This window comes from Lissotriton vulgaris, chromosome 9, assembly GCF_964263255.1.
Source record: "Lissotriton vulgaris chromosome 9, aLisVul1.2, whole genome shotgun sequence".
Lineage (NCBI taxonomy): Eukaryota > Metazoa > Chordata > Amphibia > Caudata > Salamandridae > Lissotriton > Lissotriton vulgaris.
Genome location: NC_141697.1, coordinates 560,227,874 through 560,248,027, shown reverse-complemented (window position 1 = coordinate 560,248,027; position 20,154 = coordinate 560,227,874). Strand labels below are relative to the sequence as shown.

Sequence of the window (20,154 nt, the reverse complement as noted above, 5' to 3'; positions counted from 1 at the left end):
GGCACTCAATATGGGACACAGTAAATTTAACCCAGACTATAATTAAAAACGGTCTATATCTGGACAACACACACAAATTCCATGGCTCCAGTCTGTGAGATCAACATTGAGCGCACTGGGGCTGGATTAATTATTTATCACTCCCAGTGCATGAAAAAGATTTCGAAGCAAAACACGTCTATGTTTCTATGTTACCATCCGTTCAATATCAACAAGGAAGAAAAAGCAGCCCTTCGATCACTTGGTAATAACAGTGAAATTATAATCAAGGCGGCGGACAAGGGCGGTGCCATTGTGGTCCAGGATATACAAAACTATAAAAGGGAGATCTATAAACAACTCAATGACGGTGTCAGCTACAAAAAATTGAACACTGATCCATCCCTGGCACTTGCATCTGAGATTCTAACGCTGACCAAGATGGGACTTGATGAAGGTTTCCTTAGTGAATTAGAGTTCAATTATCTCAACCAACAGACCCCACGATTACCAACGATATATACCCTCCCAAAGATCCACAAGGATTTGAGGGATCCACCGGGCAGACCCATTGTGTCCGGTTGTGGGTCGATGCTGGAACCATTGGGTCGTTATATCGACTTTTTCCTTAAACCTTTGGCCGAGGCAACGTCTACTTACCTTCGAGATACGATGCACACAATAAGTATTGTGGATGGTCTACCATATGAAGCTGATAAACAAATACTGGTAACTTGTGATATTACATCTCTATACACAAGTATTCCGCAAGAGGAGGCCATCACCACCATGACACGCTATCTTAATCAAAGGCCAGCCCCTATGCCTGTGCCGACTGACTTTATAATTGGACTACTCAGACTGGCTATGATGAAGAATTTTTTCATCTTTCTAGATCAGTTCTACCTGCAAACCAAGGGCGTAGCCATGGGTGCTACCTTGCCCCAGACCTGGCGATTCTTTTTATGGCAGCCTTTGAAGAAGACATCATTCTAAATGACCGGAACCCACACAAAAACCATCTTGAATTGTGGGTTTGAACCATTTTACCTCAAATATGTATTGAATATTTAGTTATGAGTGAATGTAAATTGTGTTACTAGTGGTTTTTAATACGTTGTCTTTTTTTGTACTTTTATGATCTTTACTTTTAAATTGATTGAATAAAGTGATTGATTGATTGATTGAGTCACAATATAACGTCAAGTAAGATTCTTGTAATGAGAATGCCACAGCCGTAGTTAGATACTGAGTCTTATGAGAAGTAGAAATGGGTCAAATTGGGAAGCTCCAAATTCTGTATAATGACTACACCGTTCCTGGTGTGAGCTGTTGGCACGCACAGGGTAAAGTCAGGGTGATACAGATTTGTGTGCAAACAGATCCCAGCTTTTACTCCTCTGCCACCTCCTCCTACCTCCTCTACATATGGTCCTTAACCATTGCAGCCACTGAAGGAGATAGGTAAATGGAATAGCCTGCACAAAAGGTCCTACCTGCCACCTACACCCTAAATAATATAAGGGGAAGAATCCTTAACAACTAAGCAATCTTGTGAAAAAAGACATGAGCAGCCCAATGTAATGACAGTAGAAATGCTGGTTTGAATGTGCAGGCTGGCCACTGCACAAAATAGCTGACATATCACATTCACACATAATGAATTGAATGCAGAGTGCATTGACAGCTGTGCAATACCTGGAGGAATGCAACTTAGAGCTGTGAAGACACCTGTCTTAAAAGCAGGAGCTCGGCATTCTCCCAAGAGCATGATGGAATAGTTTCTCTTGCATGGGTATTTCCATGATAAGTCGTAAGCACTTGAATAGTCCCGCCCACGTGCCGGGAACCAGGAGCACTTTTTTAGATATATCGTTGTAAGTGGATATTTTTCGCCTTTCTTCAGGAAGGCCTGTAAAGACACTTAAGAAACAGAAAAGACAATAATGCAGTCTAACTAAATAGGCTGCAAAGGCCAAAACTTCATCTTGAAGTGAAAAAGATGCCATAATACTATATTTTGTGCAATTTATAATGGTGTTTAACACCCAGAAAAGACCCCTTTCACAAAACTTCTTTTTCATGATAGAGATGAAAGGATGGGACAGAGTGGCACCCAAAAGCTGCCACTATATGTCTTAAACTAGATGCTGTGCCTTTAAGAAAGCTCAGAGACCACCAGTATCCCATGATGCACAGTCAGTGGCAGTAACTTTCAGTTCTTTTTGAAGGTGATGAGAAGTAAATGCCTATTTAGAACAAAAGATAAGTCTGTCTATTCCACCGGGGAGGAGGGAGGGTTGCTTATGACTTATCATGAAAATACCCTGCAGGTGAACTGGAGTTGCAGGTCAGATACTATTCCTCTCTTGCAGGGAATTTCCATGTATAGTCATAAGCACTTGAATAGACTAGCCACCCCATCCCTACATACAGACGTGGTGGAAGAGACAGAGATTTAAACAGCAGTTTTAAGCAAAGAGATTCCTAAGGGAAGCCTGTCCTACTTGAGCATCTGCCTGGGCATCAGAATCTAGGCAGTAATGTCTTGTGAATGTGTGGACTGACTTCTAAGTAGCAGCCTTACAAATCTCCGAAATGTGTACATACCGAAGCAAAGAAGCATTAGCTGCCTTCCCCCTGGTAGAATGAGCCCTAGGCTTTCTAAAAAGGCGTTTGTTAGCTTTCTGATAACAGAGTAAAATACAAGAACAATCCACCTGGAGATAGATTGTTTAGAAGTGGCTAGCCCTGTACGGAGAGAACCATAATTTACAAATAACTGATCCGCTCTACTTATATCTTTAGTTTTGTCCAGATAAAATGTCAAAACCCTTCTCATATCCAGGAAATGAAGCGATCTCTCCGCCGGAAAAGATGGATGCTGGAAGAAAGGTAAAGTAATAGTTTAGTTTACATGAAAATCCGAAATGACCATAGGGAGGAATTGTGGATGAGTACTCATAACTACTCTAAATGTATGAAAGACTGTATACAGTTCTTGATAGCAAAGTGCCTGAATTTCACTAACCCTGCAAGCGGAGGAGATAGCCACAGGAAAGTTGTCTTCCAGGACAGGTGCTGAAGAGTAGCCTTATGAATGGGTTCGAAGGGCTCTTGCATTAAACGAGAAAGCACCACATTAAGCTCCCAAGGACTTCTAATGGGAGGCAAAACGTTTTTCAAACCATCCAAGAAATCTTTAATAACAGGAATTCTGAAGTTTGTGAAGGGCATTTTCTGTAAGCAATTAAGGCTGCCAAGTGAACCTTAATGGAAGAAAATTGGAAGCCAGATATTGCTAGGTGAAGAAAGTATGGAAGTATGACATCTTCCTGGCAAGAGGTAGGGTCTTCGTTCCTTGACGAGCACCAAATACAGAATCTCTTCCATTTGTGAGCATAAGCAAAGGGTGTGGTGGCCGCTTAGCTTCCTTAAGAATGTACATGTAGTTTTGAGGTAAGCTCAAGTGTCCATACTGCACTAGTCAGGAGCCATGCTGCCAAATTCAACGAGGGGGGGTTGGGGTGTACCATCTGAACTCCGAATTTCGTTATCAGGTGTGTTTGGCATGGCAGTCTGAGATGAGGATGGATAGAATGGTGAAGGAGGTCTGTGAACCACCATTGACATGGTCATTCCGGGGCTATGAGAATCATTTTGGCCTGTGATTCAGAGAGCTTGATGAGAACTGTCGGGATCAGGGGTATCGGAGGAAAGGCGTAGAGAAATTTGCCTGACCAGTTGATCCATAGGGCATTCCCAGGGTTCCCGGTGAACAAGTTACTTACCTTCGGTAACGATATATCTGTAAGAAACATTAGTTAGTGTTAGATTCCTTACCTTAGAATATCCCCAGGCGTCAGTCTGGATCCGGAAACTTTTGCGTAGCAGTACCCCTGCGCGTCGGTAGGCGTCGTCTGCAGGCGTCCCCTGCGGCTCCGCGTCCGTCGTTGGCGTCGTGCGCCGTGATGACGTCGCTGGAGTATATAGACGCCGCCTCCGCGCGCTGACGTCAGTTCTTTGCACACAGCTTTTCCGCGCCAGGAGACACAGAGCCATGCGAGAACCAACACTGGTGCCATGTAAAACTAGGGCCCTGAAAGGGATGACCTTAACCCTAGGTATCAGGTCGCAGAACGGGGAGGATGGGTGGGTTCGGTAAGGAATCTAACACTAACTAATGTTTCTTACAGATATATCGTTACCGAAGGTAAGTAACTTGTTCATCTGAAAGAAACACGTTAGTGTTAGATTCCTTACCTTAGAATACATACCCCAGCAATACCAACCCCGGTGGTGGGTCTGCGAACCAATACAATACTACACCAGAAAGTCCTGGAGGACAGAACGGCCAAAGAAGCCATCCCTCCGGACTTGACTGTCCAGGCAGTAGTGCCTCGCAAAGGTGTGCAGCGAGGCCCACGTAGCCGCTTGGCAAATGTCCTGCAAGGGGACTCCCCGGCCCAGGGCAGTAGTAGCCGCCGTGGCCCGAGTGGAATGGGCCCTCAGCCCAACAGGAGGCTCCTTCCGAGCCAAAGAGTAGCACGCTTTGATGCAGAGGACGACCCATCGAGAGATGGTTCGTTTACAAACCGCCCGTCCCTTCTTCGCACCCACGTAGCCAACAAACAGTTGGTCATCCATCCGGAACTGGCGAGTGCGATCCATGTAAAAGGAAAGCGCACGTTTTGGGTCCAGACGATGGAGCCGCTCTTCATCCTTTGAAGGATGCGGAGGCGGGAAGAAGGAAGGGAGGGTGATGGACTGCCCGATGTGAAAGGCCGAAACAACCTTGGGCAGGAAAGAAGGTCTAGTCCTCAGAACCACCTTGTCAGGATGAATGGACAGGAAAGGAGGTTGGACAGAAAGAGCCTGGAGTTCACTCACCCTCCTGGCAGAGGTGATGGCAACCAGGAAAGCCGTCTTTAAAGTCAGGAGACGGAGAGGACAAGAATGAAGGGGCTCAAAGGGAGCACACATCAGGAAAGTTAGAACCAGGTTCAAATCCCACTGAGGCATCACAAACGGAACAGGCGGAAACATGTGAGTGATGCCTTTCAAGAATCGAGTTACAATCGGGGATTTGAACAAAGAAGGCTGATCAGGAAGCCTCAAAAAGGCTGAAAGGGCAGAATAGTAGCCCTTGATAGTGCCCAGAGCAGAGCCCTGCTGGGCAAGAGAAAGAAGAAACAGAAGAACCTCCGAAAGAGGGGCAGAAAGAGGATCCACAGCCTTTGCTGTGCACCATGCCACAAATCTGTTCCACCGACAGGCGTATACCGACTTAGTGGAGGGACGCCTGGCTGCCAGAATAACATCACAGACTTCAGGAGGCAAGTCAAATGGCCTCAACTGCCGCCGCTCAATCTCCAAGCATGGAGGTGGAGACTGGACAGGTTCGGGTGGAGGACCGTCCCCTGCTGCTGCGACAGAAGGTCCTCCTGAAGGGGCAGGCGGATCGGGGGACCGACTGACATGCTGAGTAGCTCGGGATACCAGTACCTTCGAGCCCAGTCCGGAGCCACAAGGATAACTTGGGCCCGGTCGCGCCTGATCTTCTTCAGCACTCTGGGCAGAAGTGGTATAGGCGGAAAGGCGTATAACAGACCGCAACTCCACTCGCGCCGAAAGGCGTCGCCGTGCGAGTGCCGTCTTGGAAACTCCAACGCGCAGAACTGATGACATTGCGCGTTCTCTTCTGTGGCGAATAGATCTAACCAAGGCTCTCCCCATTGCAGAAAGATGCCTTGCGCCACGTCTGAGTTCAGACGCCATTCGTGATCCATCGAGCACCGACGGCTGAGTTCGTCCGCCCTGGCGTTCAGAGAACCTGCCAGGTGTTGAACCGTCAGAGTCACGCCCTGACGTTCCAGCCATTGCCAGAGGCGCAGAGCCTCCTGGCAAAGGGTCCACGACCCCACTCCGCCCTGTTTGTTGCAGTACCACATGGCGGTGGTGTTGTCGGTGAACACCTGCACTACACTCCCGTTGACAAAGGGGAGGAATGCCTTCAGTGCCAGACGAATCGCCCGCAGCTCCAACAGATTGATATGGAGCCGGGACTCCGCCGGAGACCAGATGCCTCTGATCTCTGCCTCTCCCAAGTGGCCACCCCAGCCCTGGAGGGACGCGTCCGTCACGACAACGTGCTCCGGTTGGGGAAGGGAGAGGGACTTGCCCCTGACCCAATCGCGGTCCGTAAGCCACCACTGCAGTTGTCTCGCAGTGCCCTCCGAGATCAAGACGTGGTCGGACAAGTTGCCCTGATGCTGTGCCCACTGAAACTTCAGGTCCCACTGCAGAGCCCGCATCCGCCACCGGGCGTGATGCACCAGAAGGATGCAGGAAGCCATCAGTCCCAGCAGCCGCAGCGTCAACCTGACCGAAACTCGGGATAGCGGCTGAAAGATGGGAATCAAAGCCTGAATAACCCGAACCCGCCGTTCCGGAGGATAAACCCGAAACTGCGCCGAGTCCAGAACCGCTCCGATGAAAAGGAGCTTTTGAGAGGGACACAGGTGTGATTTCGGCACATTGATGGAGAACCCCAGGTCGTGCAAGAGGTCTGCCGTCATCTGAAGGTGGTGGACGACTGTTTGGGGCGAGCCCGCCTTCAACAACCAATCGTCTAGGTAGGGGAAGACTGAAACCCCCAACCTGCGCAGATGGGCTGCGACCACCGCCATCACCTTTGTGAACACCCGTGGGGCGCTGGTAAGGCCGAAGGGGAGCACGATAAACTGAAAGTGCTCCAGGCCTACCGTGAACCGCAGGTAACGCCGGTGGGCCGGCAGGACGGGAATGTGAAAATAGGCGTCCTGCAAGTCCAACGCTACCATCCAGTCTTGTGGGTCTAGAGCAGCCAAGACCTGAGCTAACGTCAACATCTTGAACTTCTCCTTCCGGAGGAAGCCGTTGACGTTCCTTAGATCCAAGATAGGACGTAGGCCCCCCTTGTCCTTCTTGGGAACCAGAAAGTAGTGGGAATAGCAACCACGCCCTACTTCTGGCCCAGGAACGCGCTCGATGGCCCCCTTGGCCAAGAGGGCCGTAACTTCCTCCTGCAGAAGTGTCAAGTGGTCCCCCGACACACGGTGGTTCTGCGGTGGCATGGCTGGAGGAGAGGTCTCGAAGGGGAGGGAGTAGCCCCTTCGGACGATTTGCAGCACCCACCTGTCCGAAGTGAACGTGCGCCAGTGAGCGTGGTGATGGCGAACCCTGCCACCCACTGGCGTCACATGGGGCCGAAAGCACGGACTAGGAGGATTTTGGGGTAGATGCTGCGGGGGAAGGTGTGGTCTGACCCCCGCCGTTGTCCCCGACCGCCACCACGGCGGTTTCCACGGCCGCCACCGCGTTGGAAGGATTGTTGCGGCGCGTGGCTGGCAGCACGTGTGGGGGCGCCCCTTCCTTGGCCACGAAAGGGACGAAACGAACCCGTTTGCTGACGCTGGGTCGAGAGACCCAAGGACTTGGCCGTGACCCTGGAGTCCTTGAAGCGTTCCAGCGCGTGGTCCGCCTTGTCACCGAACAGGTGACAGCCATCAAACGGCATGTCCATCAATGTATTCTGGACATCAGCCGAAAAATTGGCGTATCTCAGCCAGGCGTGGCGACGAATCGCCACCGTCGTTGACATAGCTCTGCCCAGCGAGTCGGTCGTATCAAGACCACACCGTATTGAATATTTCGCTGCATCCCGGCCCTCAGCCACAGCTTGACCGAGTTTTGCCCGCACCTCCATGGGGCATTCTGGCAGCAGTTCCGCGACCGTATCCCACACAGAGTGGGTGTAGCGGCCCAAGAGGCAAGCGGTGTTGCAAGACCGCAGGCCCAAACTAATGGACGAGAAGACCTTTTTGCCAAACTGGTCATACCTCTTGGATTCCCGGTCGGGCGGGGCCGACGGGAATGCGGACTGGGAGGTCGAGGCCTGGATCACCAGACTCTCAGGAGTGGGGTGGGTAGACAGGTACTTGGGGTCGTCCGGACAAGGACGGTGGCGCCTGGCCATGTTCCGATCAACAGGCGCACCTGAAGCGGGCCTGGACCACGTGCCCAACAGAACGTCTGACAAGGCTTCATTAAACGGCAGCAGTGGCTCCTGTGGGCATGACTGCGGTTTGAAGACCTCAGTGAGGATGTTAGGCCTCACGGCCGCGACGGGGAGCTCAAGGTGTAAGGCCTTGGCAGCCCTCATCAGCACCACAGAATAGGCAGCTCCCTCCACCGATGCCACGGAAGGAGGAGAGATCAAACCAGGGTTAGGAGAGTCGTCCAAACCACTGGCATCCCCCAAGTCACCTGTCCAGTCCGGGTCATACTGGCACTCGCGTGACAGAGGGTCCTCGGACCCCTCCCAACCTTCACCGTACTCCTCATCTTCTCCGTATTCGGAGTCAACGATGAAGACCGGCTCCTCGGGGTTCATGGGCCCCATCGGCGCCGGGACCGGCGTCGAGCGACGCCCGTCCGGCGCCGCGTCCGGCGTCGGAGAAGGTAAGGGGACGGCGCCGCCCGGAGCCGGCGCCGGAACCCCACCGCCGGCCGGAGCCGGCACTGGAGAACCGGCGCTGCGCGGGGGCGGCGTCGGGGGTAACCCCGATGGCAACGGCGCCGGGGAGGCCGGAAGACCAGCCGGCGCCGATCCCGAAGGCCCTTGCGGCGCCGGGGTCGGAGCCGTCGGCGGTGCCGGGGCCGGAGCACCCGACGGCGCCGAGGCAGGGACACCCGAACCGCCAGGGCCCCCAGACGGTAGCACTGGGCCCGAAGGCGCCGTAGGCCCCGTCGGAGAAGCGAGCGCCCTCATGGCCATGAGGAACGCCTCGATCTCCTCAGGCGCCGCGCCATGCCCAGGGACCGGAGGGTATGAGGCAGGCCGCGCCGGCGACTCTCGCGGAGCCGCGGGGTTGGGGTCACCCGAGCCCCCGGCTGCATCGCGCGAGCGTCGGGGGGAGTCGGGGGTACGATGACGACGCCCCGACTTCTTGTGCTTCCTACCTGACGAGCCTGACGAGTGGTGTCGACTTCCGGAACGCTCGGCGCGGCTCCGCGACCGCTCCCTCGAACGCTCTCTCGACCTCCGGCCGGACCGGGACCGCTCCCGGTCCCGACGTGGGGCCGACACCCGGAGCTCCAGTAGCTTGCGGGACCGCTCCCGCCTAGCCTTGTTGGTGAGGGCCCGGCAGTCGACACAGGAGTCCACGTCGTGGTCGGGGCCCAGACACCGGAGACAGAGGCGGTGATGGTCCGTGACCGACATCGTGCGCTCACAGTCATCACAGTGCTTGAACCCAGGCATCCTATCAGGCACAATAAGAGAAAAAACAATCGAAAAACTTGGTCAAAGACCGGAGTACTGCTCTTCAGATCTGCGTCCACTGGCGCGGAAAAAAGAAGAACTGACGTCAGCGCGCGGAGGCGGCGTCTATATACTCCAGCGACGTCATCACGGCGCACGACGCCGACGACGGACGCGGAGCCGCAGGGGACGCCTGCAGACGACGCCTACCGACGCGCAGGGGTACTGCTACGCAAAAGTTTCCGGATCCAGACTGACGCCTGGGGATATTCTAAGGTAAGGAATCTAACACTAACGTGTTTCTTTCAGATTGGTAGAACCTGGAGGCGAAGTTTTGGCATTTGCTGTTTTCTGCCGTGGCGAATAAATCGACCTCCGAAGTACCCCAGTTTTCCAATATGTCTCGTACCACCCCATCGTTTAGGACCCACTTGTGATTTTCCTGAAGGAGTCTGCTTAGTGAATCGGCCTGAGCATTTTGAACACCTGGGAGATGGGTTGCTGTTATGGTCAGATTTCTGGCTAGAAGCCACTTCTATATTGTCTGGGCTTCCAGAGACGATGGTCTGGATCTCGAGCCTCCCTGCTTGTTGAGGTAGGACATTGTTGTTGTGTTGTCCGTCTGTACAAGCAGGGAGTTGGCATGGATTGATGGTCGAAAAGCTTTCAGAGCCAAGTGAACTACTCTCAGCTCTAGCAGACTGATGTGGTAAGTAGATTCCTTGTGTGACCATCTGCCTTGAATTTAAAAGTGATCTGTATGGGCTCCCCATCCCAGAAGAGAGGCATCCGTGACTATAGGTTGAGTTGGTATATCCTTGTGATAGGGAGTTCCTCGTAGGAGATTGGTGGGCGAGCACCACCATTTGATAGACCGGAAGGCATGTTGTGACAGTTGGATCCGGTCTTCCCAATTCCCTGTTCGCTGGTCCTCCAGACATTCCTGCAGGGGTTTCATGTGGAGACGTGCGTTCGGTGTGAGAAATATGCAGGACGCCATGGAGCCCAGAAGAGAGGAGACCTTCCTGACAGTCGGGGTTGACATTGACATGAGAGCCTGAGCCTTACGAAGGATGGACAAGTGTCTCTCCTCCAAAGGATACACGTTTGCCGTGCAAGTATCGATGGACGCTCCCAGATATTGTAGGCACTGTACAGGAGTCGAGGTAGACTTCGTTTGATTCACGTGAAGTCCCAAACGACGGAGAAGGTCGGTGGTCCAGTTGAAATGTGTTTGAGTCTTCAGACACGTGGATGCCTTGATCAGCCAATCATCTAGATAGGGATAGACAAACATTTTGTGTTTTCTCAAGTGTGCATCCATAATTTTAGGACGAACGGAAGCACACAGTATTGGTAGTGGATGTTTTCCACTGCAAATCTCAAGAACTTACGATGTTTCTTATGATGGGACTGTGGAAGTATGCGTCCAGTAGGTCTACTGCACATCACCAATCCTCCCGCTGTAGATGAGGATAGGTCTGGTGTAGTGCTAACATCCAGATTTTTTCCTTCCGAATCCATTTGTTTGCCTCCCTTATAACAAGAATGGGTCTGAACTCGTTCTTGTCTTTCTTTTTGGAGAGAAAGAATCTTGAATACAGCCCTTTGCCTCATTGCAGCGAAGGAACAGGTTCTACTGCTTGAATTTGTAAGAGAATGTTCACTTGCACTGTAATTGCGATAGGTGGATTCTTGATTGTTTTGGAGGCGCTGATGGTGGAGGGCTGATGAATCGTAGAGAATATCCATTGCACTCAATATTCAGAACCCAATTGTCTTGCGTGATACTTTGCCACTCTGCCAGGAAGTGTTGCATGCTTCCCCCTACTGGAGTGGGTATCGGAAGAGGGAGAAGATAGGATTCGGGGCTTGGAACCAGTAGGCAACTTGCATCCTTGTGACGGTTGTTGTCCTGATCTTTCTCTAGGTTGCCTTTTTGATACAACTGGTAGGATCATTGATACGATTGCTGTGTACCAGACAGATGACCCTGATACCACTGAGGGGTTTGAGCCCTCTGTGTTGTACATCGTCTTGAAAAAGGATGGAAGTATCTTTGCTGTTCATTGGGTCTCTCGAGACCCACCAATTTCAATTTCTCGATTTCTGCTTTCTTACGTGCCATCTCCGAATCTGGATGAGAACCGAAGAGTGTAGTGCCGGAGAACGGAAGATTTTGAATACGCTGCTGCGTTTCAGGCTTCAATGAAGTCAAGCGAAGCCATGAATGCCGCCTGAGTGCCACTCCATGACAATATCCATGCGCAACTAGAAGTGATGTGTCTGCAGCAGCGCTTATAACCTGGTTAGAGAACATAAGTCCTTCTGTTAATATTTCATTAAAATCCTCCCTCTTATCTCTAGGTAGATGTTCAGCAAATTGTTGGAGCGATTCCCATAGTGCTCAGTCATATCTACTTAAAAGCGCTCTTGCACTAGCAGCTTTCATGGAGGTCGCTGCTGTGTTGCACACTTTTCTTCCCACTGAGTCTATTGTACGACTCTCTTTATCAGGTGGAACTGTGAAAGTTGGAGCTGTGGTATGTTGTTTCTTAGCTGCCACCACAATGACTGAGTCTGGGGGTGGGTCTGCCCTTAGGAAAGTGGGGTCCTGTTCTGGAGGAGATACTTCTTTTGCAGCCTGGATGGGGCTGGCTTAATAGAAGATGGTGTAAGGAAAAGTTCCATCGCCGGCTCCAAGAGGCCTGGTACCAAAGGATGAGATGCTTGTCTTTGCTGTAGAGTCTAAAATATGACTGAAGTTGATGGAGTAGGAATGTACATAGGAATGTTCAATTTTGAAGCTCCTCGAACCAAAACTTCTTGAAACGTCGAGATATCATCAACTGGAGAAATCCTTTGAGGAGGAGAGTCCAATAAAGTTGGTGCGTATCTTCCTGTACTCATAGAAGATGTATCCCTGGTGTGTCTAGACCAGGATCTTCCACCGTGATGTTGGTGGTGGGAATGCGTAGAGGAGCATCTATGTAGATGAGAATGAGCCCTCGTATGAGACCTGGATCTTGGAAGAGTAGAAGCTGGAGGCAGAGGAGGAGGTGGAGAAGTTGTAACCAGTGGAGGAGGAGGAGGCGGAGGAGAGGACGGAGTAGGAGAAGACGGAGGAGGAGGAGGAGGAGGAGGAGAAGGAGGCTGATCATCTGGACGATGAGGAGACTGAGCAGATGATACTGTCTTAGACAGAGAGTATGTCTGAGAATACTCAGAATCTGATGTGTAGATTAATCTCCTTCTTTTTCTAGCCTTCTGGGGAGTCACTGATTCCACCTGAGAACCATCTTTCCCCCTTGATGTCTATCTGCTAGTCGACGGCGACCTTTGACGTTGTCTTGAAAGAGAACTCCCTTCTGACGTCGACTTTAGACTCTTTGAAGAGGATCGAGTCTGTCATCGATGAGTTTTTCTTGACGTTGATCGACTGCAACGTGGGGACTTTGACTGACGTTGATGTGTCGACGTCGATGATGTGTCGACAACGATTGACGGTGATGGGTAGATGTCGAGTGATGCAATGTTCTCAATGGCGACCAGTCTGCAGTGGGCTTTTTGACGCCGAACGTGTTCTCGCCATTGGCGCAGCCACCGCCATCGACCTTCTCCTCTACGTTGCAAGTCGACGTCGTTTCGACCTGGGTCTACGGCGAACAGGTTGCAGCTGCTCCTCTCGATGTTGTGGTCTTCAACATCGACTAGGACCTACACAGTTTTTCAGCCTGTCTTCTGCTGGGGAGCCTCCCAGAGGCTGAAGATAGGGCCCTGGTAGAGGACTGACCCTCTCCGCGCCCTAAAGACCCACCTGATAACTGGAACTGCTGTTTTCTTGAAGGCGAATCCTCTCCCTGTCAAGCAGGGTATGCTTGGAAAAGGTTTTGCAGATGGAACAGGAGTCAGGGACGTGAGTAGAAGGTAGACAAATAATACATTCTCTATGAGGATCAGATTTGGCCTTCTTCCTTCCACAGTCTGGACACTGTGGTCATTTCTGTCATTTCTGTCAGGAAAATACAAGAAAAGGTAGAGAAGGACCAACAACGTCGAGTGAAACACTCAGAGTTAAATTTCTGAAGACATTTTTGATGAAAAAAAACAAATTTGGTTGAGCTCAATCTCCAGGGTCCTGTTAGAAGGAGCTGGAAAAAAGAACTGAAGTAACTGCTGCTGATTGGGCATCAAGGATACTGGTGGTCTCTTAGTTTTCCTAAAGGCACAGCGTCTAGTTTAAGACATATAATGGCAGCCTTTGGGGGCTACTCTGCCCATCCTTTCATCTCTATCATGAAAAAGGAGTTTTGTGAAGCGGGGCTTTTCTGAGTGTTAAACACCATTCAAAATTGCACAAAACATAGTATTATGGCATCTTTTTTCACTTCAAGATGAAGTTGTGGCCTTTGTAGCCTATTTAGTTAGGCTGCAATATTGCCTTTTCTATCTCTTAAGTGTCTTTACAGGCCTTCCTGAAGAAAGGCAAAAAATATCCACTTAAGGAGATATATCTAAAGAAGTGCTCAGGGGTCCTGGGACGTGGGCGGGATTATTCAAGTGCTTATGGCTATACATGGAAATCCCCTGCAAGAGAACACCTGCTCCCTGGGACCAAACGCCAGCAGGAGGGGAGAAGAGACGCACAGAAAGTGCAGGCCAAACGCCTGTCAGGAGAGGGAGAGACATGCAGAATGAGCATGACCAAAGCATTCCTTGAGGCAGCTCCAAATCCAAACTGAAATATCGGTCGGTGAGGAAATGTCTAAACTTACATCAAAAGTTAAATGATTGTGAAGAAAATAAGCAGCACTCATCGGAGGAAGACAACATGAGGAGAATGACATGGACTGTTATAACCCGGAGGGGTATTATGATTGGCTATAGTGTCACATGGTGTTGATTACATTATATGGTTTGTTCATGGGAGTTGCCGTTTGAATTTTCTGCTGCTGTGAGTTTTGAACTAAAGCAAGTAAAAGCATAATCAAGCTTCCGGTTCTGCCATAAAATTGAATAATAATTCTCCTGGTCACAAAACGAGTGTGGGCCTGAAAACAAGCACAACTGCCTTTAGGAAAAAGACTAAAGCAAGCTTAACCCACACAATAATGTTGATAAGTGCATCAAGGTCACTGTGTGGGTTAGTGTTGTTTTGCCCGTCTTTATATAGGCATTTGTGGTTGTAGTGGGAAAAATGTTCATGGCAAGAGTTGAGCAGTGTTTTAGAGAAAAGGGGCATTGTAGGTTTGTGTGTGCAGCACAGAAGGAGAGGAATGAATCCCGGAGGGACCAGACAGAGCGGGAACCGAGAGCCCCTGGTGTTAACTGCTGGAGATTTATGGAAGGGGGACTCTTCCAGAGCCAGTGTAAATGGGGTGATAATAAACTGTAAAGAGCCAAGTAGTGTTCCTAAATCCATGGAAGAAGCAGTAACATGAACCAATGGAGCACTGGGGGAGAGTGAAGGAGTGTGGGACAAAATAAGCTGCAGAAGAATGGACTGAAAAAGTCCGGAGTCTTGAGTCTCCAAGGCTGGTGAGATGGAGACATTTTGAAGGATGATCCCATGTAAATTAATGATAAGAAAATATTTTTTTCAGTCAAGGAAGGTTTTCAGGGTGAGTGATCCCATTCAGGTTTATGGGAGATTTTCCTCATTCATTTGAAGGGGAAAATGAGCCCCGGCAAGGTGACACTCTCGAGATGAAGGTGAGTGGCAGAAACAATGCAGGAGTCAGCAGAGAGAAATGGCTGTAGGAACCTAGAGTGATGGGGAAAGGCCCATTTCTATACCCCTCACGATGCAGTGCAATCCCTACAATGCAGAAGAAAAAGGCAGACATCCCCCAACAGTCTACACCTTCTGTGACCAAAAAATGTAATCATCCCATGAACTTAAGCTTAATGGGGGTGGTGGTGTGGAGGTACTGAAATGGTTTGCTCAGGGGGCTTGGCATTATAAAGTTTGAAGACATTCTTCTGGAAAAGGCCTGGGGGCTACAAAACGAGTAGTGCATTCCAAGTGTGGGTTGGTGGTTCATCACTCACTAGTTGTGGAGTCCACTTAACCTCCTGGTAGGCTTGGGTTGGGGATAGAAGTGTGTGAATGTTTGTGTGGTGCTTAGTGGGCTCAGTTCCTCAAACTTGGGGTTGGGAGGCAGAGGATACCCTGAAAGCTTTGTGCCTCTTGTCCTTGGGAAGCATGTCTCAATCAGGTTGGTTGGGGGACCTAGAAAGGTAGCCGGAAAGGTGTGCTGTTGTCACCTTAAAGGTTCAGATGAAAGAACAACTAGTCATAATCAATTTAGTGACAATATAAATGGAGGATGATGGATCACAACACTGTCCATCATTGGGTACTAGATGAAGATAGGCTCACATCTATGAATAATTCAAGAAACCCTGCACTATAAATGAAGCACTGGAACCTGCTATGATTATTTTGGTGTTCAGCAGTACCTGTTCCGCGCGGGGGGCACGGCCTGCATTGGTAGCCCCAGCCTTTGCCGCTATGACAGCAGCATTCCTCAAAGGATAGGTGGTAGCCGTTCAATGGTTCACTGCACATCTTATCCTCCCCTATGTACTTCCAGCAAACATCCCTTTGGTCAGTGACACGGTCTGCAGGAAAGAGAAGAAAGGTTATGAATTATCAGGGTAGGACATTCACAGTTTGGCCTCCTACAAGTGCTAGCCAAAAGACGGACGGAAGTAGTGGCCCAATACAAATTGAAAATACAGTGTTAAATGAAATTGCCAACATCTAAGGGACATAAGGATGTTCCAGGGTCTCCATTTTCTTCTGCACTCGCTTCATACTCTTTAGCTTTTTGTCATCTCCTTATTCCTAACAATCCCCGTTTCCATCCAAGGCTACCCACAGTCTGCGACTGATACCATTCTTCCACTTGTTAGAAGGTAGTACCATGCTTTCAGTGCTTCTTGCATTTTTTCCAGTACTGAACCATCGGACCACTTGAATTGCTGACCTTTTATTTTAGCATTTAAACAGTGAATTTGTAAACAGTAAGAAAACAAGTTACTTACCTGTAACTGTAGTTCTGAAGTATTTTATCTTTCATAGATTTACGTGCTTGAATCATTCCCCATCATCAAAGTGGTAGTCCTACAGTACCATAGAAAGCATTAGTCAATTACATACATAACAGTTAATGTTAAAAAATGTTCACTTCAATGGCTTATCCTCATCATTTAATAAGAACCAAGAACCAAAGTTCAACCAATCAGGCAACACACCCTCTAGAACACTCATCACAGAGGCGTCATTCCCTCAGATACTCTAGCACACGTGGGATATAAGAACCCAGATAATGAGGGGAACCTCTATGGGGAAGAGGATGGGTCGCATGTGAATCTATGAAAGATACCAATACTTGAGAACTAAAGTTACAGGTAAGTAACATATTTTCTTCTCCAGTATTGGATCTTTCATAGATTCACATGCTTGAATCAGAATAGTAAGCAGTTAAAACACCTATAATTAATAACATGAACAGAGTATAGCGAATGGCGGGTAATACATTTAGACATGGCTCACCTTATTGAAATAGATGGTGCAGCACTGCTTGTCCCACAGCCACATCATTCTTGTCAGAGCAATCCAGACAATAATGCTGTGTGAAGAAGTGCCTGCTGGTCCATGTCGCCACTTGAAATATTTGTTGAATAGACGCACCATCAAAGAGAACTGCGGTAGTAGAGACAGCCCTGGTAGAATGAATTTTGACTTTACTCTTTAAAGGTTTTCCAGCTTGTCTATCACAGAACTGAATAGCTGCTGTGATTCATCTAGCTATGCTTTGTTTGGAAAATAGGAAGCCCATATGAAGGTTTTCATAAGTGATGAGTAACTGATCTCCTTTCCGAAATTGCCTAGTTCTTTGCAAGTAGAACTTGATATATGTTTTACTGTCCAATGTATGTAAAGATTTCTCTGCCATTGTTTCGGGAAAAGAAAATAAATGTTCTCAGTATTATGGGCTCATTCAAATGGAAATCTGAAGGAGTCTTTGGTATGAACTTAGGATTGGTCCGTAGCACAACACTGTCTAGTTTGAATTGGATGGAAGGTCTCTTTAAATGTGAATGCTTGAATATCACTGACCCTCTTGCTGACGTGAGCATTAGTAAGAGCGCTCTTTTCCAAGTTAGGAATTTTAGGTCTGTTTTGTTCAAATAGGGCTTTCATTAGTTGCCCCAACACTATGTTAATGTGTGACAGAATTAGGTACGAGTACACGTTCCTTTTCAAAGAGCGAGTTAGTCACTTAGTCAGGATAAATCCTTCTTTGCTTTATATTATCTTAGCAGGAGCTGTTTGCAGTGTCTTGAATAATTCAAATTATTTTCATTGGGGTTGTTCAAAACATCATTTTAGTCAAAGAGCAGGGAACGTAAAGAACAGCCGACACGTGTTTTGCCCTTTATGGCCACATCATTCCTTATTTCCGGATCCACAGGATCTGCGTCTAAAACCGGATTATTCGGAGGACTTTGCCTGACCGAGATCACTAGCACCTCTTAAAAAACTAAATGTGAAATAAACCCATTATGCTACTGTACATTGGAAAATCCGGAAATAAGGGATGATGTGATCATACAATATCTTTAGCCTTGAGAAAGACCTGGCGCAACTGGACACAAAGGGCGAAACACGTGTCGGCTGTTCTTTACGTTCTCTTCTCTTTGAATAAAATGATGTTTTGAACAACGCCAATGAAAATGATTTGAATTATTCAAGACACTGCAAACAGCTCCTACTAAGATAATATAAAGCAAAGAAGGATTTATCCTGACTAAGTGACTAACTCGCTCTTTGAAAAGGAACGTGTACTCGTACCTAATTCTGACTCACAATTTTTGAAGCTCTTAGGGTCCTTATAAATCTAAAAAGAAAGATATGAACCTGGGATCCCTGGATCTTTTTCCTTCATCGCAAACTATGTTAATGTGTCAAGAAAAAGGAGGTTTCTTTACAGGAGGAAGCACTCTGAAAAGGCCCTTGAAAAAGTGCTTGATCACTCTGCTAGACCACAGCAAAGTAATTTATCCGACTTTCTAAATCGTGAGATCGCTGCCAGGTGTAATTTAATAGAAGAGTGGCCTAAGCTAGATTTTGCTAATTAGAGCAGATACGGGAGAAGCTGCTCTGGTGGTGATGAAAAAGGATGAACATTCGCTTCCTGACACCACAAACAGAAACACTTCCATTTAAGTTTGTATGTTTTATAGGTAGCATCATCTCTGGACTCTGTGAAACTCTCTCTGCAATCTGTATGAATATTCAAGTTTGCAAACTCATTGAATTCAGAAGCCATGCTGACAAGTGTAATGATGTCAGATTTGGATGAAGTACCTAGCTGTGGTTCATTGTTAGTAACATTGCTATGGGCTTCAACTGAATGTGGGTCTGTTCTGAATGTAGCAGGAGTTCTGTGAGCCAGAATTGTCTGAGCCATTGGGAGCAATCATGATTACTCTGCAAGGTTCCTTCCTCAATTTCCTCAGGAAGCTTAGAATCAATTGGATTGGGGAAAAAGAATACACAAAGATCCCTGACCATTTGATTGAAAATGTATTCCTTCATAATCCTTCCTGTGGGTGCCAGCTTGCATAGCTTTGGCATTTCCGATTCTCCCTTGTTGCAAAGAGATCTAGGTTTGTCCCAAAGATCGAGAATGTTGTCTAGAATCTGTTGGTTGAGCTCCCATCCCTGACAGCTGGCATTTGTTCTGCTCAACATGTCTGCTAGGACATTTGTTTTTCTGGCATGTGTTCTGCCTTGAGTGCTATTCGATGTTGCAGAGCCTATTTCCAAATTTCCTTTGCTTGCTGTTATAGGGCTGATGACCTTGTACCTCCCTGCTTGTTTATATAATGCATGCCGGTAGTGTTGTCTGTGCTAACTAGCACTGATGACTTTGCTGTTCTGGGAAGAAATAAGAGTAGGGCCAATGCTATGGCTCTGAGTTTCAGAGACTTTATGTGCATTTTCATCTGGATGCTGTTCCACTTTCCACTGATTGTTAAATCCTGGAGATGAGTGTCCTATCCCTCCAGCTGTGGTTATTACAGATCCGGAGTACTGTGTTATGAATGTTAACCCTTTGGATAAGATAGTACTCTGTTTCAACCATTGCAAGGACATTATCATGGTTGGAGTAATCTGAATGACGTTGTTGAACGACTCTTAAATTTGTAGTCATTGCCTCCCTAACTCCTCTTGCAAAGGGCGCATGTGAAGGCACGAATTTGGAATTTAGAAGAATACAAGTGGATATCATTCCGAGGAATGATTTGTGCAGTCAAACTGAAACTGACTGTTTTCTGATTAACTTCGTGTGGACTTCTGAATCCTCATCTGCCTTTCTTGTGAGGCAAATGCCTTTGTCCTGATTCATATCCAGAGGCAATGTTGTTGAAGGTTTGAGAGAGGATTTGTGCTTGTTGACCGTAGTGCTCAGGTCCCAGAAAAGTGTTAGGCAGGTTGTTGTATCTCTTGTTGCCTGTCGAGACATGGCTGTCTTTATCAACCAATTGTTGAGGTATGGAAATACCTCCACCCCTTTTTGCCTCAAGTGAGCTGCCACCGGAGCCAGACATCTGGTAAAGAAAAGGGGATCATATTTCAATCCAAAAGGGATAACTTTGATTTGGTAGTGGGTGCTGGCAGAATTTGTAATGCTGTGGGTGAACTGGGACATGGAAGTATGCATCCTGAAGATCTAGTGCTGTCATGAGGTTCCCCATGATTGAGGAGATACAGGATATCACGAAGGGTGACCATGCAAAAGGAATGTTTTCTTAAATATTTGTTGAGTTTCTGAAGGTCTAGGATGGGGCGCCAG

General features: G+C 48.3%; 1 protein-coding gene across 2 annotated transcripts in view; it reads right to left on the bottom strand.

Moving 5' to 3' along the window:
• LTBP3 (latent transforming growth factor beta binding protein 3) overlaps positions 1-20,154 on the bottom strand; it is a 339,672-nt gene that overhangs the window by 6,546 nt on the left and 312,972 nt on the right. For both annotated transcript variants that reach the window (XM_086938082.1, XM_086938083.1), the window contains exon 25: positions 15,746-15,907. In XM_086938082.1, coding sequence (XP_086794208.1) covers positions 15,746-15,907 — 162 coding nt within the window. The remainder of the gene's footprint in view (positions 1-15,745; positions 15,908-20,154) is intronic.